The following is a 26,924-nucleotide window of genomic DNA, read 5'->3' as shown; positions in this document are numbered from 1 at the left end:
ATCCTTTTAATGAACTGTATTATACATTAGAATAATATTTTATTTTTAGTTCATTTAGAATATTATTTTATTTTAGATTATTTTTTATTTTATTTTAGGAAAATAGATATGTTCAGGTGCTCAGCCAAACACAGTTTTGCAATATGCACTTTACGACTGAATTCTTTTCAAATGCAGTGAAATACCAGATAGAGTAAAGACTTGTATCACTCTCAATGAAATGCCATGGAATGATCTGAAGCATGTAATTTATGCAAAACCCCCATAAAATAAAAATGGAACATGGTTAAAAATGGATTAAAAATGGTCTCAAATTCTGTCTACCCACTAAGCTGAACAGATCAGAGTTTAGAGAGTTCATGTATATGTCTTTCAATTTCCTGGACTGTATAAATAATTTTTTTCAATAAAGATGAGGCACTGTAAAATGTTGTATAAGTTTGATTAATATCAGATCACATTGTAGATGCTATTCATATAGAAATGTGGATAATTTCCAAAGGGATTCATTTATGTTCCACATCTTATACAGCAACTTTATTTAAATAAGTCACTGTAAACAAAGTCAGTGTTATTGCATGTCTAATTTATATTTAGGAAATGCAAACCTAATGGAGCCACACTCTAAAGTGGTAGCTTAGTGAAATACACTATATGGCCAAAAGTATGTGGACCCCTGACCATGACACCCATATTTAGGCCTTCCTCAAACTGCTGCCACAAAGTTTGAAGCACACAATTGTCTAGAATGCCTTTGTATACTGTAGCTTTAAGATTTCCCTTCACTGGAACTAACAGGCCCAAACATGTTCTAAAATCTCATTTAAAAGGAGAAGAGGAAGAATACAGCATAGACATTACAGACAAGGAGACATCTGTTGCTCTGCGAGTAAACAGAGACGTTAAAACAGCAGAAGACACTGTGTGACATCCCCTATCCAGACATGATTGTACACTTTTGTGGAAATACGTCATGCATTTCTGCATTATTGCAATATTATTATTATTGTTCAATATTTCCATGGACATGCCTAAAAATATCACTGCGAGGAGACAAGCCAAGGTGGTTCAGTGAGAAAAATGTTAATGTTTGACTTCATTTTAGGTAATCCTAAGAGATTTATATTTTTCCTTTTTTTTTTATTTGTATCACAGTCAAAACTATTCTAAAAATATGGTATTTATAAGGGTATTACAATAGCCAGCACTAATAAAACAGCATTTAATATTCATACTTTGGGATCAACTGGAATGCTAACTGCACCCCAGGCCTCCTCGCCCAACTTCAATGCTTGACCTCACTAATGACCTCTTGTGTGAATGAGCAAATCCCCACAGTCACGCCCCAAAATCTAGTGGAAAGCATTTCCAGAAGAGTAGAGGTTATTACAGCAGCAAAGGGGGACTAAACGTGGAATGGGATGTTCAACAAGCACATGTCCTGTGACCAGAGTTCTGTGGGATAGACTCCAGGCTCCCACGTGTACGATAAGTGGTATGGAAAATGGGTGGATGGATGACCATGCAGAAGTAGTTACCATAATTTTATAACTTTAATATAACTTTACAATTCGTGTTACTTTTTTAAAGGGCACAAAGGACATCTGGATAGCCATGGCAATAAATTGCTTTTGAAGTGTTCTCTTTTGATTGCACTTTCCTTGGCTCTACACATTTTTACCAGTCCAGCAACCACCCATAATACAATGGAACACCACTGACCAACAGCCTTAGTAAATCAGTCTTATATGTTAAAACTCAAAATAAGCTTGAATAATTTTATTTCATGGAAAGAATAAGAAGTTAAACAACAGTATGGAACAGTAACAAGGAATGATACTTAAAAATGTAACAACATTTAAATATTTTAAAAATGTGTGAACACACACAAGCAAACAACTTAGGGATAATGGACCCTGAAAATATATTTCTCTTTCTATATATAATACCTTTCCTTTTATAAATATGATCTAATACGTTCTCGAATTAAAACGAACAGGAGAAGCAATAACAAATCTAGTGTCTAAGTGATTAAGTTAGACAATGCAACAGTGGTTAAGCAAATATTTTTCCAGTGACTTTTTTCTTTTTCTTGTCTGTACTGGTAATGGTAGTCCAATCTGCATCCCACATCCACTTCAAAGCTGAAACGCGGACGGTCAGGTGTCCACATACTTTTGGGCATATAGTGTATTTCACTAAGGTGTGGGTGTGATTGGTCAAGTGTCCACAAATATTGGCAATTTAATATAGATATCTAGTTAAAATGTCCATGCAGCGGGGGCAACGCGGCTTACAGGTTAGCATGTTTGCCTCCAACTTCTGGCCCACAGGTTCGAATCCCTCCTCCACCCTGCAAGCATGGAGCTTGCATGTTCTCCTTGTGCTTTGGGGGTTTCCTCCGAGTACCCTGTTTTTCTCCCCCAGTCCAAAGACATGTGTTGTAGGCTGATTGACATTTTCCAAATTTTCCATAGTGTGTGAACTTGTGCGATTGTGCCCTACAATTGGTTGGCATCCCTTCCAGAGTGTCCCCTGCCTTGTGCCCCGAGTACCCTGGAACAGACTCCAGGCTCGATCGTGACCCTGTGTAGGATAAGTAGTATGGAAAATGGATGGATGACCATGCAGAAGTAATTAACATAACTTTATAGCTTTAATATAACTATACAATTCTTGTTATTTTTATTTTTATTTTTTTAAAGGGCACAAAGGACATCTGGATAGCCATGGATCTGTGCAATAAATTGCTTTTGAAGTGTTCTCTTTTGATTGCACTTTCCTTGGCTCTACACATTTTTACCAGTCCAGCAACCACCCATAATGCAATGGAAACAACTGGGCACAAAACAACAAGAAACAACAGAAAAGCCACAACACAACAGGAAAACAATATTTCTAACTCATATAATAATTCATCTATTAACGCCAATGGAAATACTTCAAATAACAGCTCAACAATTTCAAACAGGCATAACAGTACAAACAGCACAGTTTCTGACAGCACACACCACAACTCAACAGTGCCAAGCCCAAGAGCAGAGATTACAACACATCAGATAAATGTATCTGCCACTGAAACAAACTTTGCAACGCAGTTTGCTTCTGCTCCCACAAGAGCAGAAGTCTCAACAACACTCAGACCTCCAGTATCCACTGTGCATAGCACATCCAAGTCCACTCCTGCATACTTTACCACAGGAACAACTATTGGCAACAAAACAAGCAACGAAACTGCTGGTAAAATTTGAAATACATTGTCACTACTATAATACAGAATTAGGTTTTCAGATTACATATACACCTATAAATGATCTTTGTTTAATTTCATTATTTAAGCAGGTGCTGGTCTGAATAATTCAGAAACGTCCCTGACCATTTTGTTCAGTGTAGTGCTCGGTGTGATAATTCTAATAATTTTGGGGCTATCTGTCTACAAAATGACCAGGAGCAAATGGGCTAAGTATTCTCACCATCCTCTTCATAATGAAGATACAGGTTAGAGCAACTTTCCTAACAATATTGTCTTCAGGAGCCTGAATGAATATTTGTGTGTCCAATTTCTATTGTATACTGACAATTAATAAATTCTGTACCTGCACATGTAGGTAGGCAGTTCATGGTAACAGATGACACTCTAGTGATTTCAGGAGGGCTCTATGATGGACCTCAGATCTACAACTCCACGGTAACTGTGCTGAACGAAGACCACATGTTTACCTACACACCTACTCAGTTCAGACTGGAGTTCTTGCATGAGGACCCAACAACAGACCATAAACATGAGGCTACAACCTTTAAAACTTTCAACACCACTGACCAACAGCCTTAATAAATCAGTCATGCATGTTAAAACTCATAATAATCTTGAATAATTTTATTTCTTGTAAAGAATAACAGATGAAACAACAGTATGGAACAGTAACAAGGAATGATACATAAAAACGTAACAACATTTAAATAATTAACAAATGTGTGAACACACACAAGCAAACAAATTGGGGATAAAGTACCCTGAAAATATATTTCTCTTTCTATATTAATATATTAATAACTTTCCCTTTATAAATATGATCTAATACGTTGTTGAATTAAAACGAACAGGAGAACCAATATCAAGTCTAATGTTATGTGATTAAGTTAGACAGTGTAAAAGTGGTTAAGCAAATATTTTTTCAGTGACTTTTTTCTTTTTCTTGTCTGAACTGGTAATGGTAGTCCAACCTGCGTCCCGCATTCTCTTCATAGCTGCCAGTTTTAATGCTGCTCCTGGAGACTTATAAACAGCAGAACTCTGTACCTGTAAATAAACAACATTGGAACATTGTTTTGAGTTTTCTGTCATTCTGAGAAAGTCTTATATAAACGCCAATCAGCCATAACATAACCACTGACAGGCAAGGTGAACAACGTTGATTGTCTGGTTACAATGGCACCTGTCAAGGGGTTGGATTTATTAGGCAGCAAGTGAACAGTCAGTTCTCGAAGTTGATGTGTTGGAAGCAGGAAAAATGGGCAAACATAAAGATCTGAACAACTTTGATAAGTGCCAAATTGTGATGGCTACTTGGGTGATGGTTACAACTTGGTCAGAGCATCTCCAAAATGGCAGGTCTTGTGGGGTGTTCCCAGTATGCAGTGGTTAGCTCATAGGGTTCCCAAGGCTCACTGATGTGCATGGGGAGCGAATACTAGCCCGTCTGGTCCGATTCCACAGAAGAGCTACTGTAGCAATAATTGATGAAAAAGTTCATGCTGGATATGATAGAAAGGTGTCAGAACAAAGCAGGGTTTTCCCTAGGTTTTCAGAGGGCTTAGTTCATGCTGTCTGGGTTCTGGGGGGGGTGGGATGTTGGTGGTTGGGGAGTTTGAATTTATTCAAAGGAAATCTTAAGTTATTTTAAGTTTTTCATGTTGTTTTCAACCCTGATCCTTAACATATTTGTCAAAGAAAACTGGCAAAACTTAATGTACTTATAGCCAAAAGTCTATTCATTTAACCAAATACAATGTTTGAGATTTAATGAAAACAAATGACTTTTTATATTCACTCAGCTTATGGTGCTCCACAAAAACACTTAGGTGCTGTGCCCAAGTTTTACTATGGTTAGGAAAACCCTGCAAACAGTGCATTGCAGCTAGCTGCGTATGGGGCTGCGTAGCCGTAGACTGGTCAGAGTGCCCATGCTGACCCCTGTCCACCACATTGTGAACATACTGACCCCCTGTCCACCACCGAAAGCCCCTACAATGGGCATGTGAGAACTGGACCATGGAGCAATGGAAGAAGGTGGCTTGGTCTGATGAATCATCTTTTCTTTTACATCATGTGGATGGCTGGGTGCATGTATGCCGCGTGCCTGAGATGGCACCAGGATGCACTTTGGGAAGAAAGCAAGCCAGCGGAGGCAGTGTGATGCTCTGGGCAATATACTGCTGATAAACCTTGGGTCCTAGCATTCATGTGGATGTTGCTTTAACATGTACCTAAACACTGCTGCAGACCAAGCACACCCCTTCTAGGCCATAGTATTCCCTAATGGCATTGGCTTCTTTCAGCAGGATGAACTGCAAAAAACTATTCAGAAATGGTTTGATGAACATGACAAAGAGTTCAAGGTGTTGACTTGGTCTCCAAATTCCCCAGAACTCAATCCAATCGGGCATCTGTGGGATGTGCTGGACAAACAAATCCAATCCAGGGAGGCCCCACCTTGCAACTTACAGGAACCAAAGGATCTGCTGCTAACATCTTGGTGCCAGATACCACAGCACACCTTCATAGGTCTTGTGGAATCCATTCCTTGATGGGTCAGAGCTGTTTTGGTGGCACAAGGGTGACCTACTCAATATTAAGAAGGTGGTTTTAATGTTATGGCAGATCAGTGTATAAGATACAAACAGTACGGTGAAGAAGTCTTCACAAAATTCTTGCACATGCAAAGAAATGCTGTACAGCAGAGATGCCTTCAAAAATAATGAAATTAAATGTTTCTTCAAAAATACAATAAAGAGCAGTAAACAGTAATAAATGAAACAAAGACAATATTTGGTGTGACAACACTTTGCTTTAAAAAAAAATAGTTTCAGGTAGAATTAGTGTAGTTACAGATCATTTACAAGGAAACGATCTGTAAGTTTTATTGAGCATCTTGTACAACCAGCCACAGTTCTTCTGGAGACTTTGACTGTCGCACTTGCTTCTTATTTTTGCAGCAAAATCCAGCAGCCTTCATTATTTTTTTGTCTGAAAAGTGTCTCTTACCACTTAACATGTTGGTTTCTTTACTGACTGTAACATTTAACTTTGTGCTGGAAAACTAAAGTTTGCGAATCTAAAATGTTTTTGTAATGACTCAATGTAGAAGTTATAAAATAAAAATCTATAACAAAGTTTGTAGGGTACCTAAGACTTTTGCACTATATATATATATATATATATATATATATATATATATATATATATATATATATAAAATACATGTTAATTATTAAAAATGTATATTACATATATGCCATATTCCAAACCTTCTTGAATAAGCCCAGGCACTCTGTTCCAGAGTTTTTTACTTGCTTGTTAATGACTGTAGAGAAATTCTGTCAAAACAAGCAAAAGATGAAAAAAAAGAGAAAAATAAATACAAATCAAAAGGATATAAAACATATTCTCTATCCTTTAAAACACAGCATAGGTAAATTAAGCAGCATTACACAATGATTTACCAGTACATCATTTTGTTCTGAGCTGTCAGATTTGGGATCCAGTTTCAGGGTGTTTTGCTTTTCTGTTGAAGGTGGTGTGCGTATTCTGAAAGACTGGAGCAGAGAACACATTCACTTACTCAATTATACTTTTTACATCAGGCAAAAAGAGTAGAAATGCATACCCTTATTCGAGGTGTTGTTCCTGTTTTTGTTCCCAAAGTCCAAGATGGTGTTTTAAGACTGTCAACTAATCTCTGTTATTAAACAGAATAAATGTTATGTACAGTAAAAATCACATCAACTCTACAAGATTATTCACCACAATGAATGTAAATACTGAATAAATGCTAACAAAAGGTGTTGCTGGGTCTTTTCTTGATGGAGTTTCAATTCCTGTCTTCTTTGAAAATGCAGGGGTTGATTTCTTGATTGAAGCAACATCTGGAATTTCAGAGCCTTTCTCATTTTTGGAAGTTGTCTCAGACAGCTGCAAATAAAATGTTAGTAATTTTCAGGAATTTGATGTTTAGAGTATAACAAAAGCTTTAAATGAATGAAAATAATACCTTTTGGGTCTTGTGTTTTTCAAGAGATTTAATTTGCTTCTTTAAGTTAATAATTTCTTGTTCTAGGTACTCCTTAAATAAGAAAAAGCAAACATATTTGTAAATAGGTCAATAGGTAAAAAAATAACACCAGTTATTTTACTGCATTCAAAAATAGATAAACCTCTTTCTTTTTGTAACTGTCCTTCTGTGATGTCTGCATCTTAGTAAGTTCTTCCACTTGCTGCTGCAGGTTTTCCTGTAATATCCACAGTACAGTTACAACTTTGTCTACAAAAATCTTTTAAATAAACAAATAATACAAAAACAAGACATACCCTTTCTATTTTTATTTCATCAAGTTGTTGTTTTAATTTTACATTTTCAACCTGCAGGTAGGATAGCTCCAGCTCCTACAAAAAGATGTATTTAAAATAATGATTTTCAAATGAACGTCTTGTAAGAAGAGTAAGAACACTTTCTGCAGACTTAATTACTGTATTGGCTTAAACAGAAATCACTGTTTTTTCCCTTTTCTTTTTCTGGGTCATCTTAAATTCACTGACTTCGTCGGATGTGCTCATTATGCATTTACAACAGCAGATGGCGCTGATCAGACTTTTCCACAGCATATTATAGAAAAGAGCCATTTGTACAAGAGGATAGAAGTGACATAGCAACTGAGAATACAGCCATGCTGAATAACTTGCTGTCAGTAGATAACATGTTATGTTACATAGACTGCGAGCCATCAGCTCACTGCACTATTTTCTTGCAATTTACCCTGTTTTTAAAATTATTTTAAAATATATATTCTCTGATATCCAGAATTAATAAAAAAAATCTGTAAATGCTTACATTTGATTTAATTACGAGCAGTTCATTTAATTGATTACATTCCTTTGGTATTATAACAAGGCTATTATTATTACTAGTGAAATATATAATGAAATATAACTGAATTGTGTTTTAACAGGCTGATATTCCTAACAAAACACAAGATTAGTTCTTTTGGAGAGTCAGCTTTTTATCAGGACTGGCTTATATGTGAGCCAATATAGCATATCACAGTTTGCATGTTCATGGCTTTCATACAAATTTGAAAAAATAAAGAAAAGGAGAAGAATAGCCAATAACAAGATATTTGTTATTTCTTATTAAAAACTGTGGGAAAAAAATTACCAATGAAGTTTTATTAGCATTAACTTCAGCTTCTTGCATTCTTTTCTCATTCAGTTCTGCATCCTTCTCTTCCACCATTTTGTCATACTCATGCTATCAAGAAAGCCAAGAAGATTCATAAAACAACTTATAACTACAATGACTACAGTAAGATTATTTATGAACATTAGTTATGGTAAACATAATAAAATCAAATTCACCTTATGCCTTTCCATCAAAGCAACCATGTCAGCTATCTTCTGTTGGAATTTGATCTCAGTATCTTCCTTGCTCTTTGTTGCTTCCAGTGATGTTTGCTTCCATTTTTGCACCTGTAGAAACCAAACTGGGTGTCTAAAAAGCAGCATTAAGCTTTTACAGAATGGATTCTCAAGTCATTCTATGCATTTGAGTTAAAACGTATTAAACTATGGCCATCGTTCATAAGGATCATCAGTATCACAGTATTTTTTGGTAGTAAAGAATATGAATTAGGACCTGAATGTGAATAAGGAACTTATAGTAAGTAAAATAATTTCACCTCCAGTGTAAGCTCAGCCTCAGATGCTGATTTGTTTTCCAGCTCAGAACACATTCTCTTATACTCTTCCTCATGGTGGTGTTTCAGACTTTGGGACTCTTTTTTTAATTTAGCTAACTTTATTATAAACATCAAAGACAATGGTATTAGTAGTGTTATAAAAAAAACAAAAACAAATCAAGATATCTGTCATCTTAAATATATTTTTAAAATGTAATATTTAAAAATCCAACCTCAGCTTCATGCTGAAAACACAACAAATGACATACAACTAAATAATACAGCACATTACATAGGAAACATTATTTACTTCTTTCAGATTTTCATCCTGGGTCTTGAGTTTGGCCTCCAGTTTTGTTTTTAGATTTGTTAAGTGAAAAAAAAAAAAAATCATAGCACAGAAGTTGAAAATAAAATGTATAATTCCATTCTTAATAATCACTATAGTAAAAAGCGAAGATGAATAGTCCTATTGTTTTCTCTTCTGATTTAATGTCAAACAGATATTTTACACTGCTATTTAATGTGGTCGGGAGTGTAGAATAAGAGATAATTAGTGGACCAGTGATAGTCATTTATAGCGTACAGACAAAATGGTCTCTTGTAAAACAAATATGCTAAGCTGGGCCATTCTTGTGGGGCCTATAGGTCACAAGAAAATTCCGCAGAGTTATTCTCTTCTTTCTGGGCTGATAAGTGAAATGAATAAAGCAATAAAGGTGCCATTCAGAGACTTTAACAGATTGGAAGAGTAGAATTGTGCAATAAACAATGTAGTCGTCCTTACACTGTCTTACAGTGCCACAATATACAATATACATTGACTCAGATTATAGTGTTCTCTACTAGATTTGCCATGGAACTACACTTTTTATTTTTAATGATAAAACATACTTTTATTTAAAATTTTCCTAGTTTTGAATTTGTTATCTTTTAAAATGAGCAATGACGCTAAACTTTGGACATACTGGTTTGTTCGAAAACACCAAGAGAAGATTACCACTGATGGTACAACCTGCAAACAAATACCTGTGTGTGCATGCCACCAGCTCCAAATCAGAAAGACTGTTCAACACAGTGTGTAACATCCTACTTACTAAAGGAACATGGCCCAAGCATTTGAGACTACAGTATGTAGATATACATAAATACCTGCTTTATATACATATAATTAAAAAAAAAAACCTTTCTTTTACACATCAATGTGACTGGTTAGTTCGCAATTGATTGCAACAATCTGCCCATACATCACCATATATATATATATATATATATATATATATATATATATATATATATATATATATATATATATATATATATGCAGCTATATATGTGTGTATACAGTCAACTTCAGGGGGAAGATTTATGGAGTTTAAGGATTTTTATGAACAGGTAAGCCATTTATTTGTTTTCTAGACTGATGGGAAGCTAGTGAATGATGAATGGCAGTCAGCTGATATATACTGTAAAGTTTGCATCATTGCAAACCAATTGAGAATTTTTTGAGCTAGAGAGCTTATGGCAGCCAGATAGTGACTAATCGAGGTATTGGTCAGTTTCTGCATATTTTTGTATTTCAAAGCATGTAGGAGGTAAATGATTGAGCTCTCTGCTTACCTAATCTGTATCTTTTTATCCTCTGGAGAGAGTAGTGTTCCAGCACTACACAGTTTGTATCAAACTTTTCTGACTTTTTGATATACACAGGTTAGATAACAAAATACAAAAAAGTAAAAGAAAAACCTATGTAAAATGTTATTTTAGCTATTTTTAACTAGCTAGTTACTGGGGTAGCTGTGTCTAAGGCTACAATCACATTACAAGCTTATTTGCATAGTTCTGTTTTTTTTTCTCAGATTCGATCTGTCTATCTTGATGGTTCACATTTGTAATCACAAGTGAACAAGTCTGTCCCTGAAATACGCCACATACATACAGTTTCTTGGTAGTGTTTCACTTAACTACTACAAATACTTGCTCATATTGTTGTTTAAATACTTGTAAATACATTTATCTCCTAGAGAGGGTTAAATATCAAAATCTGATATCCTATAACTTGAACAGTTAATTAAGACTGGTCAATCACCAATAGGGTAAAATCAATATTTGTACAGGACTAGGAGAAGTGTTTTTAAATGATCCATTTTATGGCATTTACAGAAAGCATCATTAAAATGGTTCTTGCCAGAATTTAAAATCTCACAAATATAATTTGCTAGAAATATCATTTCACCTTTAGTTCCAGTGCATTGACTTGCCTTTCCTTCTTCATCAGCCTATTCTGTGAGGTTTTATTCTGGAGAAATTTAGAGAAAGGTCTGTTAATTTGTATATAGCATAATTGAACACTCACCATAGGCATGTAAATTCTATTCCATATGAATGGTAGTCAGGCAAAACAGATATCCCTGTGATTTTGACCTAAATTATTTTTGCTGCTTATAGCATACCTTGACACCTGTACGGAAAAATTCAGTATAACTTACAGATTCTTTTAACAGTTCCTGAATATTCTCATTCTCTTGATGTTGCTCCTCAATTTTTGCATTTAGTTCCTCCAACTGCTTTCTGTATACAATTACAATAAGAAAACAACACTGTCAAAAAAATTGAATGTGATATTGTGGTTTAACTATGACAATTTTTGTGGTCATTGGTCTAAAATCAGTGGAACTATGTAAATTGGAAGGTTGCGTATGTAACTGTGGTTCTGTGACTAAGGCTACTGGCCACACACTTGAAGATTTTAAACCCGATTTGCACCCTCCCCAACGATTGGAAGGGGGGCCGGGGGGGTCAGGGGATAGGCGTGACCCGATTCGAGGCTTGTCGCTACCGACTTTTTGTCCAAAAATCCTCAATTGTGTGATGTCTGTACGATTATTTTACTGCTCTGGATCGAGTCAGAGCCTCCCCGATCCCAAATTGTAAATATCAAACATGTTTGATATTTCCAACTCTTGATCATGTTGCTGGAGGTGGGATACTTGCAATACCCAATGAGAGCAAGCAAGCGTCACCAAACGGGTACTCCATGCTTTTATAGCAGAAACATGGCAGCCACAACATGCCACGAAAGTGGAGAATGGTTCCGCAACAGAGACAAGCGAAGAATTTTTTAATAGTATATTGAGCCTAGGACACTGTACTCTCTGGTGAGAGAGACAGAGAGAGAGAGAGAGTCTGTCTGTGTGTGTGTTAAATAATTTTCTGCTGTGTGAATGAGGCAGGTGATATGCGGCTAATAAACAAAATGAAGTGTGAGGGATATTGTCTTCTGAAGTCACATTTGATAAAACGCAAGTTTCTGTGAGATCTCGTGTCTGTGAAATTGTTACTACAATCGACAGGGGTGTGGTCTTGCAGTCTGGCCAAATCGTCTAGTGTGTGCGTTCGGAGGATTATAATGTTAAAAATCGATTGAAACTGCCCTTATGTCTGTTGTCTCCCACGGTCTTAAAATCGGTTAAGATAAATCGTCTAGTGTGTCCCAGGCATAAGTGGAGAACTGCCAAAGCGGTTTTCTTAGGAACTACTTGAGTTTTCCTGTTTGCTCATTTCCCTGCTGAGTACCAATGGCAAAGTTCATAACCTTGAACATGTCGCTTGCCAATAAAAGATCTCTACTACATCACATGTGTACTCTGGCCACCCTCGTCAACTCGAGTGAGTTGGAGGTCATACATAACGTGTAACATTGGGAAATCTTACATTCTATAACCTATTAAGCATAATAATCATTCAACATTCTGATCTTGCTCTCAACTGAGAGTGCTCTCAATCCAAAGTGCTGACCTTTCTTTATACAGTGGAGCCCTTTTATGGTGCCCCCCAAATAGACCTGCCAGCTGGGCCTTCACAGGACACAGGGCCGGTCTAGGCACATTTTCAGAGCAGAGAAGTTGATAGGCTTATTAATAAACTATTGACACCCTAAGGGTACTTGTAAGCAATTTCTGTCTGACTGACACAGCCAGAACTAAAGGTTTATTATTCTGGAATTTTATGATGAAAATTGATTTCTTATTACAAATTGACAGAAAAGAAAAGTATTTAGGTTTAAAGATTTTCAGGCTAAGAAAAACATAAAAACATTTACACAAGTATGTGTTCAGTGGAATGTTCCAAAAAAAAAAAAAAAATTCTTCTGTGCAAAAGTCTGAGACCACCCTTTTGTTTTCAATCACCTGACCAATCAGTAATTTTGTTTATTTATTTGGTGGCAAACAATAATGAAGTGAAACTTTAATCCTAAATATGAGGTTGGACTACTGATTGGAAGGTCATGAGTTGAAATCTCAGCACCACTAAGCTGCTACTGTTGGGCCCTTGAGCAAGACCTTGAACCCTCAACTGTTGAGATGTATAAATGTAAGTTAGGGTGTCCACCAAATGGCATAAATGTAGATCTTTATAGATTTCATACTGTTTTTACTCTGAAAGTCCTTTGTGTGATTTTCTGTTAAATACATTTTCCCTTCATTATTGTTAATTCTTGTTATTAGTCATAAATTTGAAGAAAAAAGTAAAATAGAACTGTATACTACTATTGATAATTCTAATTTATGTAGCAGTCTAGGGCAGTTAGTTAGCTGATACTAACTAAGACTGGTAAGAGCTGTCAGTACTCTCCACCAGGAGGGGCTTATTGTTCAACTTTAGATAAGGGTCTGTGTCTGTACTTAGCCGAATTCTGCATTTAACTTTACTGTTGCATTGCTGCTAACAGCACTTTATTTTTTCCCCACTGCCAAATCCTCTTCATTCCTTTGTTGTAAAGGCACCCATTCTTCCTATTCTAGAGGGCTGAGCAGCTGAACCTTCTGCCCATTTCTGTTCCTGCCATGGCAGTGCAGCAAAGGTTAGCTTACCAGCTGTGTTCATGCTGCTATGAATTTAAGAATTTATGAAACTCTGCTACAAGCTGCCAGACACTGACCCATGTATCTGTTCTAAAGACACTGTCAGCTGAGGTGAGAATAGTAAAAAGTAAAACAGTAGAGTTACCCATTACAAAAAGTGTGTGCCAATGTACACTCATCTGACAGTGCAGATTTAACAATAACATAATTAGAAAGAAATAAGCACTATACATAGTGTTGTGAATCAATTTGTTCAACCCCTTTACAAGACAGAAATGGGAAAGAGGATGGGCGTGAAATAGAGGGGACCTTTTATAATATTCCTACATGGGGTCATGGTTGTCAAATGATGACTTTGCTATTGGTCAAATAAAAAAACGGAAGTAGAACTGAACATATATAGAGAGTGAACAGGTAAAAAGCAAGCCATAAAACAGTCATACAAGCAGTTATAGTTTAAGACACCTAGTAATTAATATTTGTTCAGTAGGACTGGGCAATATGATATAATATGAATATCATGATAAATTATGTCACACTACACTTTTCTATATCCTAGGTATTGTGATATCATTTTCTTCCATTTTTAATAGCAATGACAAACTCTGATTGGATGCAGCTGACCTGATTTGTACTGAATTATTATTATTTTTTTTTTACATCAAACTTAGAAAGTGTATATTTTAATTTATTTAAAGAATTGATTCATTCGATTATTAAAAGTATTAGCATTTATTCATTTTTTTAATTACTTTTAAAAAATCTATTAAAAAACCCTATATATGTTGCAATCCATATAGAGTATTGTAAAAACATCTTCAAGTATCATGATGTATTTTCCTCATATCGTCCACCCCAATTATACAGTCATGTGCTCTGCAGAGTTAATTTAAAGGGCAATTGAGTTAAAATTGAAAAAGTTGTTGTTTTGACCCTGGAATTGGAACATAAAACTTAATCTTACTGTAGTTGTTGTTTTTCCACCTCAAGTTTCCCTACTTCAATTTTAATTTTTTCTTCAGTTTCTTTAATTTCCTGTATATGATAATAGAAAATATTTAGTGTTAATTAAATGCACTAATTCTAATATGATCCACAAATCACCAGACTTAATTTACTCATGTTGAGACAGTTTACAAACCTTGGCCTTTGAATCACTGTCTTCTTGCTACACAGTGTTCTTTTGAAGAAGAAGCTGATTAAATCTCTCCAGGAGATCATCATATCTACCCCTACATTAACATATAATTATATCATATATCATTAAGACACAAAGACCCAATACTTCTTTAGAGGGCTTGAAGAAGAAAGGGCACAAGAAGCAATTTAGCTGCAACACAGGACCATATTCCCAGCATATGTTTATATTGACTGTGACCTGTTAATAGCTTTTTCTTATCTTAATTTATGTAATGTATAAAATTTATATAAAAATTACTTAACACCATAAAATCCCAGGGCATGTAGAAGGGCCAAGACTCACACTTCTCATCGTTATATCTTCAGCAATTCATAGTAGTACATACCATAAGATACTGTATAACATACCATAAGAAAAAAATGCCCTCAATGACAAGCTGAAAGTTTATCCAAATATATTCTGTATACAATTCCTCAGTAAGGGGGATCACATCTTAGACACAATATAAGACAATTTATAGCTAATACTAAGTGTGAATTGTTATGATCTTTGTTGTTTTGGCATTTTTGCTGTATTTTTTAATTATGTTGGTGTAAGGGGTATGTATTGTCTTTCACATTTAGCTTATTGTCGCAAAATATACCATTTCACCCGTGGTGAAACCTAATATTCAGCGCAGTGGTTTGGAACGTAACATCTGGTGAAAAAAAGGGACAAGACATGAAGAAGAAAAGCTAAAATATACGAGTTTGGTGTTATTAATAACATGATGTTTTAATTCAACTTTTAGTAGACATTGCTACTAGGTAATGAACTTGGCAACATTCTGCCCGGAGAACACAGACCCGGAGTAAATATTACCTAATGTGCTTCAGACAGGCAGCTAGAAACACAGCAATACCAATTATTTGACTAAAGTATGAGAACATGTTTTTTGTACTCATGAGGTAACATACACTAGACTTACAATAGTAACATGGTATTGGATGGTATCAAATGTTGGTATCTGAGGATTCTTTTTTTTTTTTTAAGAGTTTGAGTAAATGAGCATGCTATCGGATGGATACCCGATACCAATATTGATACTGACGCATCCCTAGAAAAAAGTAAAACAAAACTGGTGAATTTCCAGTGTGTTTAACAGCTCTTTTGCTGAGTGTTTGTTTTTAAGATCAGGCAGTTTAGTATAAAAACAAATTAAGTTGGATTAGAAGAACCTGGCAAGCAGGCTTAGATAGTTTAATCATTTTGTCATCTTAAACAAGGCATAAGCTGCTGATATCTGATTAGCCTTCTGCTAAAATGTTGACAAATTGTCATTTATTTTTTTTCCAACTATACTTTTAGTATTAAATTCAAGGGCAAGTATTTTAGTACTGGGTGCAAGTAGACAGGTAAATAGGACAACTGCTTAGATGACAAGTGAAGAAGGAAAGGCTTTTCAAGATATTTTAATGTGGATTTTGCCTTGCCTTGTATTAGATTGTCTCTTGTTGTAAAATCCTTTTTCACTCATAGATCATAAGGAATGCAACTATTTTCATATAAATCAGTCAGATACTTTTTTCAGTATACACAATTGATGTACAGGAGAGGTTATGTGTAGTGTTTGTGAACGGATGGGCACTTTCCATTAACCAAGTTACAAAAAACCTCAATTAATACTATATTAATTTTATTTATCCTATAGAGATACAGTATATACCGCAGACAAATGCAGTTGTTAATTATGTTGCAGTCAAATTCACAATTATTGTTGAGAAGTCTCCAATTTGGATCTTTCTTAGGCCCCCCAAACATTTAGACCTGACCCTGTGCACCACACTCTTAACTTTGCATCACTGTTATCAATCTTCTATGCTGAAGTGTTACCAAACTCTTTTTAAATATATCACCGTGTACAATATATTTCTAACAAAATTAATATCTTAAAGCCACTAAGCTCATAACCAACCAACAGGACCCATTCTCTTGTGGTCAAGAGGTCATCAGTAGCAAACTGGAATAATTATGATCAGTCATCAAATATCTTCTAGTCATGTTTATCTGTTGCCTATGAGGTCTTATACACATGCCACAACTCCCAAGTATGGTTCTAGATCAATATGGTACAAATAAGAACAATCTTTTAACTTACTTACTTGTATTGACTGATATCCTTTTGCAATCTTTCAATATTATTAGATGATTCGCTCTCTTTATTCAGTGCTTCTGATAACTGCCCCTCAATCTCTAGCAGTTTGACCTGTGTAAGAGACATCACAGTACAGTCAACGTTGGAATTTGCTTTGTTAAGACATCTTATATTTCTGCATATTGCACGGTCAACAATTTTAATAAAGCTTTTGTGGTATGTATGTACATAAATGATCATATACTAGGATAAGGGCTGACAGTGTGTCAGATCTTCTACCTGCAAAAACCATGATTTGTACAACTAAATTCAGTGTACAAATCATGTGTACAGTGTGCCACCATTTTTGGCAAAAGTCTTAGTTGACACAATTCAATTTATCTAAATTTGAAATTTGACCCCCACTAAGATGTACATGCTGTTGACGTGTCTATAGTCAATTATAGACTTGGCTATAAACAGTTTTACCTCTTTCAAAAGACAACACTCCTTCAGCTGCATTTGCTCACTTACAACCTCTTCCAGGGTAGCAACAATTTTTTTGTTTTCAACTGCAGCAATCTCCAGTTTTTCCTGTTCAAACAGGTGAAATACAAAGCTCACATCTGTCTTCTAAATTATGTTAGCATTTTCCAGACTTTATTCAACTTTAAATGCTAATTTAAAAATGGTAATTCAAACATGTATTTGCAGATGCATTTCCTGCTTAATATGCAAGCGTGCATATTAAGCATTTTTGTGCATTTAAATGCAGAATGGTTGTTAAAATTAAAATGCAAATGCAATTTTCATTTGACATTTCATTTTCAATGTATAAACTATATGTATGGCATTTCCAACAACCAATAGCGATCTGTCCATTTGCATCCATTATTAACCTTATGCTACAAATGGGCTGAAAATGTACAATTTGCATTTACTCAAATGCTATGAGTGGGAGCTTGGGAGGGACTTTTGGTGTGAACTGACATGATAAGGATACACTTGTGGTATTGACAGCAAATCCAGCTAAACCATAGACACTGGCATGTCTGCATTTAGCATGATATAGAAACTCATACTAGCTTAAGATTTTACCTTCAATTTGTTTATTTCTGCTTGTTTTTCCTCATGTTCTGAAATTAGCTGAAGAGTCTTGCCTTCGTCTGCTTTTACCTTTTCCTCAAAAGACTTAAGGGCATTTTCCTTTGTCTCCTTTAATGTATAAGTAAGGGCATGTATTATCAGATTAGTGAATTATTACTAAAACATAAAAGGTTTGGTGAGAACACTACATACCATTTCAAATTTCAGAGCTTGTATTTGGCTGTCACACTCCATTTTCACTTCTCTTATTATTCCTGTGGTGATACTTGATTTAGCAGAAAATAAGGCAAGAAGGCTTTTAACTTGTTATCTATGCAATGTGTACATACCTAGTTCTGTGTTTTTGTTGCAGAGTTCCTGAGATATTGAGCTAAGCTCTGTTTCAAGTTCTTGAACCCTGTGAAAATAAAGGAATCAATAAAAAAGCGTAAGAACAGACTAACTTGCTTTCTGCAGCTCAAATTGTTATTAGCATTACCCGTATAGAGTAAATAGGTTCTCTGCCAACTTACCTCTTTTTCTCAGATTTTAAAGAGGATTGTAAGGAATCTGCTGTCACTTGTATCTCTTCAATTTGCTGTGACATTTGCTCTTTGATATTATTTATTTCTTTAAGCTTGGCATCTCTCTCCAGAAGGTTCTTTACATACATCTCTTTGGTTTGTTCAAGTGTATTAACTAACAATTTCTGGTTTTCCTGGAGAAATTAAATAACATAACATTAATAACATAAAAAAACAAATAAAATAAAACACGATTGTTGACACAAAATCAAGCATCTACAAGCAAACTGATTCAATGAATCACATTAAAACATTATGAGCACATGAAGACAAACCTCACTCTTGCGCCTGAGTTGTTGTTCTCTTTCCAGTTTTTCCTGAAGTTCATCCTGTTCTTGTTTACAGTTGTGAAGTAATTCAAGATGCTGGTCTAAAGGAATGAAATCACAATTTGTTTAAAAATCACATTTTAAACGTCCAGAAAATTATAGTATGATTTTGTAGGTTTAATTTTGTGCAAACATACTTGCAGATTTCTGTAGTTGACTGAGGTTTTTCTGAGTCTCTTGGAGTTTGAGAAAAGTTTCTTTAAACTGACTTTCCTTTTCTCTTAGTTTTTCTTCAAGCAGGGAAGCCTTCATAAAAAAAAAAAAAAAAAACTGTAATCAATCAGTGCATTTACATGGACAACAATAATCCAATATTAACCCGATTAAGACAATACTCTGATTAAGAAACTACCATGTAAACAGCAATTTTTAATTACCTTAATCCGATTAAGGTCATACTCGAAGTAAGCACTAATCGAATTAAGACATGTGGAGTACTCCTGTTTTAGTCGCATTATCAGCGTGCGTTGCAGACATGTAAATACCTTAATAACTTTATTAACGTTGTATTTCACCCAGAAATTTATGTTTTGGGCTGCATAAATTTCCCTAAGCCTGGAACTTTCAGTATGCCAATAAAAGAGCATCTTTAATAGAGCGTAGAAAATTGCACCTGCAAACATACAAATACTGTGTGCTCACTGCAGATCTCAGTAGTGATCATGTTGTGCAGAAGTGAGCTTTGCTTCATTTGGACTGCTTCTCATTGTCTGAGGGTCTGCTATGTACTGCAATGGTATCAACATTGTTTTTAGGCTGGCAGCCAAATAAACGTGGGTGGATTTCTAATTGCTAAATTGTGACAAATTCATCACGGTGGCAAATTAGCATGATTATCATTTCATAGATATAGGAAACATGTATTGTTTGAGCTTTCCTCTGTGAAAACTAATGCCTTGTTTTCCTGCTTTGATGTGCCAGTGATTCTTATACTCAAATGCACTGCAGACTAGTGGGCGGTATGACGGTTTATCTGTGAGACTGCATGGGAACACAATGCATTACACATAATCCATACAGAGAGTGATGCGACAGAGCTGATGACTGAACACAAGGAAAAAATAGAGAACACATTTTTCTGTTGCAGTATTCACACTGCTTGTGTACAACAATGAACAACAATGCAACAGTGTTCATCCCCTGAGAATTACTTGTGCTGTCTATATTTCAGTTACTTTTCACTTGTCTACTGATGGCCCAAGGTGCTGCCATCTGTGGGTAATCATGGGTTAAAAACATTGGCTAAATATTGATATGCTCAGCAAAGAACATACTCATGTAAATTTCAACCGCCCCCCCCCCCCCAAAAAAAAACCCCAAACAAAACAAAAACAAAAACAAAAAACAGATATGCATCTGTAATTCTCTAAACATATTGTTATAAACAGTATGGTTAGCAAAGTGCTCATGCTCATTTAGAAACAGGGAAAATGTGCAGCATTGGACCTGCCCGCTATGTTGTAATTCTTTTCCTATTAAGAAATAGAACACATTTTACACATGTGGAGGAGGGGTTAGGGGGAAAAAACAAAAACAAAAAAACACCACAACATGAGTTATTTTGATTTATAAAAATAAAAACAGAGTGGTGTGCTTGTATTCATTTATTTGAATACAAATCACTGCCCCTGCATAACAAAAAGTGTATCTTTTGAACATAACTCATCAAATCTGAATACAGCCTATGAACAGGTACACACACTGAGAACTTTATTAGTGCATATATACAGTGCCCTCCACTAATATTGGCACCATTAGTAAAAGAAAGCTGTGAAAAATTGTCTTTATTGTTTAACCTTTTGATCTTTTGATCATAAAATTCACAAAAATTCTCTGCTCTCATGGATATCAAACAATTGCAAACAAAACAACGGTTTATCCACAAAAATATCTTTGTTAAATATAGTCCATGATGCCATGTATCCTAACAAAATGTCCAGGTCCTCTGTCAGAAAAACATCCCCGAAACATTAAAGAGACCCCACCATATTTAACCGTGTACATGAGGTACTATTCCATATGGCTACCTTTCTGTGTGCACCAAAACCACCTCTGGTGTTTATTGCCAAAAAGCTCTATTTGGTTTCATCTGATTATAGAACCCAATCCCATTTGAAGTTCCAGTAGTGTCTGGCAAACTGAAGATGCATGAGTTTGTTTTTGGATAAGAGTAGAGGCTTTTTTCTTTAAACCCTTCCAAACAACTTGTGATGATGTAGATGACTTCAGATTGCAGTTTTGGAGACTTTCTGACACCAAAACGCAACTAACATCTGCAATTCTCCAGCAGTGATCCTTGGAGATTTGTTGGCCACTCGAGCCATCCGCTTCACAGTGCATTGAGACAATATAGACACACGTTCATTTCCAGGTTGATTCATAACATTTCCAGTTGACTGGAACTTCTTAATTATTGCCCTGATGGTTGAAATGGGCATTTTCTATGCTTGTGCTATTTTTTTTATACCCACTTCCCATTTTGTGAAGCTCAACAACCTTTTGCTGCACATCACAGCTATATAACGGTCTTACCCATTGTTATGAATGAATAAGGGAATTTGGCCTATGTGTTACCTCATATTTATACCGCTATGAAACAAGAAGTCGTGGTTGAACAATTTCCTGTTCCTAGTCACCCAGGTGTACTAAAAAAATTAAAATATCAATGGGAATATACCCCAAAAAATACATAGAGGTGGCAATACTTGTTGCACACATATATTTAACAGATATTTGTTTTTGGATAAACCTGTGTTGCGTTTGCAATTGTTTGATATCCATGAGAGCAGAGTATTTTTGTGAATTTGAACAAAAGATCAAAAAGGTTAAACAATAAAGACAATTTTGCGCAGCCTTCTTTGCTCAATTTACCAAGGGTGCCAATATTAGTGGAGGGCACAGTGCACCTACACAATCATACAATTATATAATCAGCCAATCAAGTGGCAGCAGTGCAATGAATACAATCATGCAGATACAGGCCAGCAGCTTCAGGTAATGTTTATATCAACCATCAGAACGGTGAAAAAATGTGATCTCAGTGATTTTGACCGCAGCATGATTAATGGTGCCAGATGGGCTGGTTTGAGTATTTCTATAACTGCTGATCTCCTGGGATTTTCACATACAACTGGGCTGTACAATTAATCGAATATTGATCTCGATTACGAGTTTGACTGCCCACGATTACATGAATATGATCGACTGACATATACTCTGAAATGACACGATATTGACATTTAAAGTTCATCCTCCGCTCATAGAAAACTCCGCTGCATATCAAATCAAGCGCTTCCTAAACTTACAACCAGTCACCATAGTGGCGCATGGATGACGTCATTTTGTAATGCCAAAACCCAAAAATGAGTTAGCATTTAATGCTCGCACTGCCAGCTTCGCTTCGGGTTTCAGAGTGCACTACGTGCTCTAGCGCTTGCGCGAAGGGAAATCATGACACTAACAAGTTGCTAAATGGGACTGCAGACGTTGTCGGGGACATTAAACATCATCATGCCGAACAGGAAAAATCTTTGCCGATAAACTGTGTCACGACCCAGTCCGTGATCAAGTTTAGGACGGATGCAAGTGCAGTAAAAGCCGTTTAATAGAGAGAGACAGGCAGACAAATCCAAATCATTAGACAGAAGCGTGGTCAAAACAGGCAATGGGTCAGGCGATCAGCAAACAGGCATAAAAAGGGCGAGGCTTGAATCAGAGTCGGGAAATGAGAATCGAGGTCAGTAAACATGAAACGAAACGAGACGAGAACAAAGAACAACTGCTTGGTAAAGGGTTAAACTCAATACTACGCAAAGTCATATTATTTGAGCAGTCTCTTATATACTGTGGTGTGAGTGTGTGTGAGATTAGAATTCTGGAGAAGGTGAACGCGTGTGTGTGTGGGAAGTGTAGTCCATGGCGGTCATGTTTGTAGGCTGCAGTGCAGGATGTGAAATGTAGTCACTGGTTTGCTGTGAAATGACAAACTGGTTCAGGTATGCTGTGCACAATTACCAAAAAAACCATGGATGAAGATTCATCCACAAAGTAAATATTATGGAAAATGTTTTAAATCAAGTTTGGAAAAGTTGTCGGAAGCTTGATGATGGTGACGTTGAAGTCAAGTGACCATGGTGTAGTTCGTTTATGGCATATGGTTAGCTTTTTATTTCTGGCGATTATATTTAGACTTTAAACTTCATAAAAGTTGTGTTCATTTGTGAAAATTATCTTGATGGACAAAACATGTTAGTATTGTAAACTTCTGTTGATCACAGATCTTATTTTTTTGCAATAATCCAAAAGCCTATGGGGAAATCCTATTGGGTTTTTGTCGAGGGAACCAGTGTGATGCTAATTTCCGGGTTCTGGTACAAAATGCCCATATCCACTGTTAATTAAAACAAGCAAAACAACCAGAGCACTAATCTGCATGATGGAGTGTTGCAGAAGAAGGTACATAGCATTTTGGGCTAAGTCTCTAAATCTACAATTATACATCACCTCCATACCAACAAACCATTTGTAAGGCATGCAAGAAGAAAGACTTTTCTTTCATCTAACCAAAGAGCTTGACACTACTGGTTCTACTGTATGATCAAATGAGTCAAAAATAGAGCTACATTGTTTGGCATAAATAGAAGGATGGTTATATAGAAAAGACCCCAATCCCCACTGTTAAGTCTGATGAAGGATCTGTGATGCTGTGGGCAGCTGTTTTTTTCTCCAACGGCCCTGTTAACCTTGTTAAGATACATGGGCTCCTGTACACATAGGCCTGGCCTAAACCACTATTTATGGCTGTTATCATGTTTGATACAACATGGGTGTATGCACGGAATTAAAATGTGATTAAGTTTCTGACTGGATCTCATTTAGAGATATAAGGAACTAATGAACACCTGCTAACCATCAGAAACAGGTATTAAACATTAACAAAAATTTCAACACAAAATAAAACATATTTGGTCTTTTTTGTTTGTTTTTTTGCTGCCAGTACTGGCCACTAGAGTGAACAGGTGAGCAGTACCACTTACCTTCTCTTCCTTCATGCGATATTCATTCTCAAATTTCACTTTAAGGTCCTCAAACTGTTTAAGGCCTTCCTTAGCTGTGTGATATGTGCAAATAGAAAGTGAAACATTGAAAGCATTTTCATTATGTAACATCTAGTCCATATTGCATGTCCTTACATTCTGAATCAACCAAATTTCCTCAAAGCATTGCTCTCATTGTTTACCTTTTAACATTTCTTGCTGGTCAGCCTCTGCTTGCAGCCGGAGATTTTCAAATGCAGCAACCATCCTCTGAAATAAGAAAGACAACCAAATTTGAAAATTTTGAAAGATGTCTCAATGGTTCTGAAAGACTGTAGATTAAAACACAATGTCAATTAACCATTTATCTTTGAAATTAGCTAAATGTGAGATTTGTTTTAAATGTATGGTAGCCAGGGAAACCCAATGGCATGGTGAAGTTTGATATTTTCTACTGCATGCCAATCTGAAAACAGATTCTACTGAGTTTTATATATATATATATATATATATATATATATATATATATATATATATATATTTTTTTTTTTTTCCAAGTCTCTATAACTACAAATTATATCATTTACATGGTATGTACCATAAAAATCAAGCAACCACTTTTCACATTGATTAGTGAATTGTATTTTGGTTAAAGCCCAATTTTTGTATGTTTACCAGTATCCAGTCACATCCAATGTTTTTTTCCAGACCACCACATATACTACTGACATGCACAATACCACAGTACCATATAAAATCCTATTTTTTATTGAGTCATATGTCCTTTAACTTAAAGTCCCTCATTACAATTGTTTTTTGTACTATGAAAAATAATTCACCTGAATGTTTTCGTAGTTTTGCAAGAAGAACCCATGAGTTTCTTCTCTTTCTGCCTCAACTAAAGAAACAAATTACATTTGTTGTTTTAACATGGAAAAAATACCATTTAAAATTACATTAAACAAGGCAAAGACCTCCTGGATACATTAGACTTTTACAGTGTACTTACACTGGTTCATTTTCTCAGTTGATCTTTCAAAAGTGTCCTTCAGAATGTTGCACAAATTTCTTGTTGCATTACTTCTGCAAGGTTTAAAAAGATATTGAATTACTAATGACTGACAGGAATATACAACATTTATTGAGTGAAAAATACATGCTATACATACTTATTCCTCATATCTTCATTTTCATTTAGTTGCGCCTCTAATTTCATGCTGAGACTTTCATTTTCAAACTGTAACAAAGCCATCAGAATTATTTATAATAATAATAATAATAAAAAAAAGTGTCACAAGATGCTTTTCTTCTTGCATAAATATTTTTGAATAATAAAAAAAATCAAACAAATAATACAATCTTAGGCTATGTTCAAACAGCAGGCCAAATCAGGGCAGACCTGATTTGTGAGTAACCAAAACAAATTTGCCTGTTTCAGACATTTACTGATTGACATAACAATGGAGCAGGTGGTTACAATGAGGGTCAATAGTGCATGAGTAATAGTAGAACATTCGAGACTAAACATTTACATACACATTTTATGCCCTTGAACACATAATTATGAAAATACAAATAATAATATAGCATATAATGTCACGTATTCAGCACCAACTACACCTATTAAAAAAAATAATAATACAAGAGGATGGAGTGTGCAGTTTTTGTCTGTTTCAAAACTAGCACTACAATTATGGTAGATTCTTCTGAGTGTATGATAAAACAAGACATGAAATTTGATTTGATCATTCAGACTGAGACACAAGTCCTGAATTCCATTCAGGAATTTATTTAGATTTGACACCACATCACAAATGTAGCTTGAATCCAATCAGAAGTCAGATGTAATTTTTTTTGCCATTTAGACTGCAGAAAGTCTTTGCCAATCAAGCAAGATATGCCAGAAAATCGGATTTGAGCTGCCTGTCTGATCGTAGCCATATATACCTGAAGTTCTTGAATGGCTTTGCGCTGTGTATCAATTGTCCTTTGATTGTCCTGAAGCTTTCTATCTTTTTGTGAGATATCATAGTCCATTTTTGATTTCCAAGCTTTTATTTTTTCAGCCTCTTCAAACAGTTTGGAATACAGCTGACTGGACCTTAACGGTGGCTGCTAAAATGTACAGTAAACAGTAATAAAATCAATATACATTTGATCTCATACCAAAAGCACAAACATGAAGAATTCACTCACCTCTTCTTTCTCTCTTGGCATCACAGCAATCCTCTTTGTGACCTCTTTAAAATAGTAAATTTGAAATATTATACCAAAGAACATTTGGTACACATCGGGATAATGAACATTTCCACTGCTTCATAATTAAAATGTTGTTAAGGGTTTTTTTGTTTTGTTTTGTTTCCTAAAATAACCTGTCTACATGAAAAGCACATTTGTTACCTGGTCTTGGGGACTCCGTAGGCAACACCATCTTGGTATGTGAAACGGTCTCTTTTTCAAAACATTTATTAAAACTCTGAAGAAAAAACATACACATGCCAAGTAATATCTTTAACTACAGTAAAATAGTAAACATCCCACTATTCTACCCACCTGAACTGGTGCTGTAAAGCTACTGTTATCTTCAAACAGCCCAGGATCTTGAGGCTTTACAGCTGACACCTGACCTAGCCTGGTTCTTGGAGGCACTAAAAGTTTATTAAAGTTAAATGCTCTTTCCATGCTGTAACATAACGAAAAAAGAGAATTAACTAGGTGTCTCTCTAATCACAAGTTTCTTGAAAAGCAAATAGGCATTGCCATAATGCTTTTCTACTTCCTTTTGTTGGTTTTCTATTTCAAGTTGTGCTAGTACATT

The 26,924-nt window shown here is 35.5% G+C and overlaps 2 protein-coding genes across 5 annotated transcripts in view; one reads left to right on the top strand and one right to left on the bottom strand.

Moving 5' to 3' along the window:
• Positions 1–4,326, top strand: part of si:ch211-105j21.9 (sialomucin core protein 24-like) — a 6,243-nt gene extending 1,917 nt beyond the window's left edge. The window contains exons 2-4 of one of the 4 annotated variants that reach the window (XM_053636237.1): positions 2,706–3,240; positions 3,340–3,498; positions 3,609–4,326. In XM_053636237.1, the coding sequence (XP_053492212.1) occupies positions 2,730–3,240; positions 3,340–3,498; positions 3,609–3,832 (894 nt within the window). In that variant the 5' untranslated portion in view covers positions 2,706–2,729 and the 3' untranslated portion in view covers positions 3,833–4,326. Of the gene's footprint in view, positions 1–1,338; positions 3,241–3,339; positions 3,499–3,608 lie in introns of those variants that run through there. The other 3 variants (XM_053636238.1, XM_053636235.1, XM_053636236.1) reach the window with 3 other exon arrangements.
• On the bottom strand, positions 4,160–26,924 carry sycp1 (synaptonemal complex protein 1). Its single transcript, XM_053636233.1, has 31 exons — positions 26,660–26,924; positions 26,507–26,582; positions 26,303–26,346; positions 26,054–26,221; positions 25,276–25,343; positions 25,116–25,189; positions 24,946–25,004; positions 24,310–24,376; positions 24,107–24,180; positions 19,208–19,316; positions 19,017–19,111; positions 18,691–18,875; positions 18,508–18,575; positions 18,371–18,432; positions 18,170–18,286; positions 17,561–17,665; positions 17,100–17,203; positions 11,442–11,523; positions 11,189–11,251; positions 9,263–9,325; positions 8,953–9,069; positions 8,633–8,743; positions 8,433–8,525; positions 7,589–7,663; positions 7,435–7,509; positions 7,272–7,343; positions 7,058–7,192; positions 6,888–6,959; positions 6,724–6,816; positions 6,529–6,597; positions 4,160–4,300 (listed from the first exon to the last, which is right to left on the bottom strand). The coding sequence occupies exons 1-31, from the start codon at positions 26,786–26,788 to the stop codon at positions 4,160–4,162; spliced, it is 2,865 nt and encodes a 954-aa protein (XP_053492208.1). The 5' UTR covers positions 26,789–26,924.

This window comes from Ictalurus furcatus, chromosome 11 (assembly GCF_023375685.1).
Source record: "Ictalurus furcatus strain D&B chromosome 11, Billie_1.0, whole genome shotgun sequence".
In the NCBI taxonomy this organism is placed as follows: domain Eukaryota; kingdom Metazoa; phylum Chordata; class Actinopteri; order Siluriformes; family Ictaluridae; genus Ictalurus; species Ictalurus furcatus.
The sequence above is the reverse complement of the archived record's forward strand: the minus strand, read 5'-3'. Positions and strand labels throughout refer to the sequence as shown.

What these genes read in the sequence shown, in the direction of transcription:
- sycp1 (XM_053636233.1), bottom strand. Translation starts at nt 26,788, where the DNA reads ATGGAAAGAGCATTTAACTTTAATAAACTTTTAGTGCCTCCAAGAACC. An exon ending in AACTGAGAAAATGAACCAGT is followed by an intron (nt 25,005 to 25,115) that starts GTAAGTACACTG and finishes TTGTTTCTTTAG; the next exon opens with TTGAGGCAGAAAGAGAAGAA. An exon ending in ATGCTAATAAAACTTCATTG is followed by an intron (nt 7,664 to 8,432) that starts GTAATTTTTTTC and finishes ATCTTTTTGTAG; the next exon opens with GAGCTGGAGCTATCCTACCT.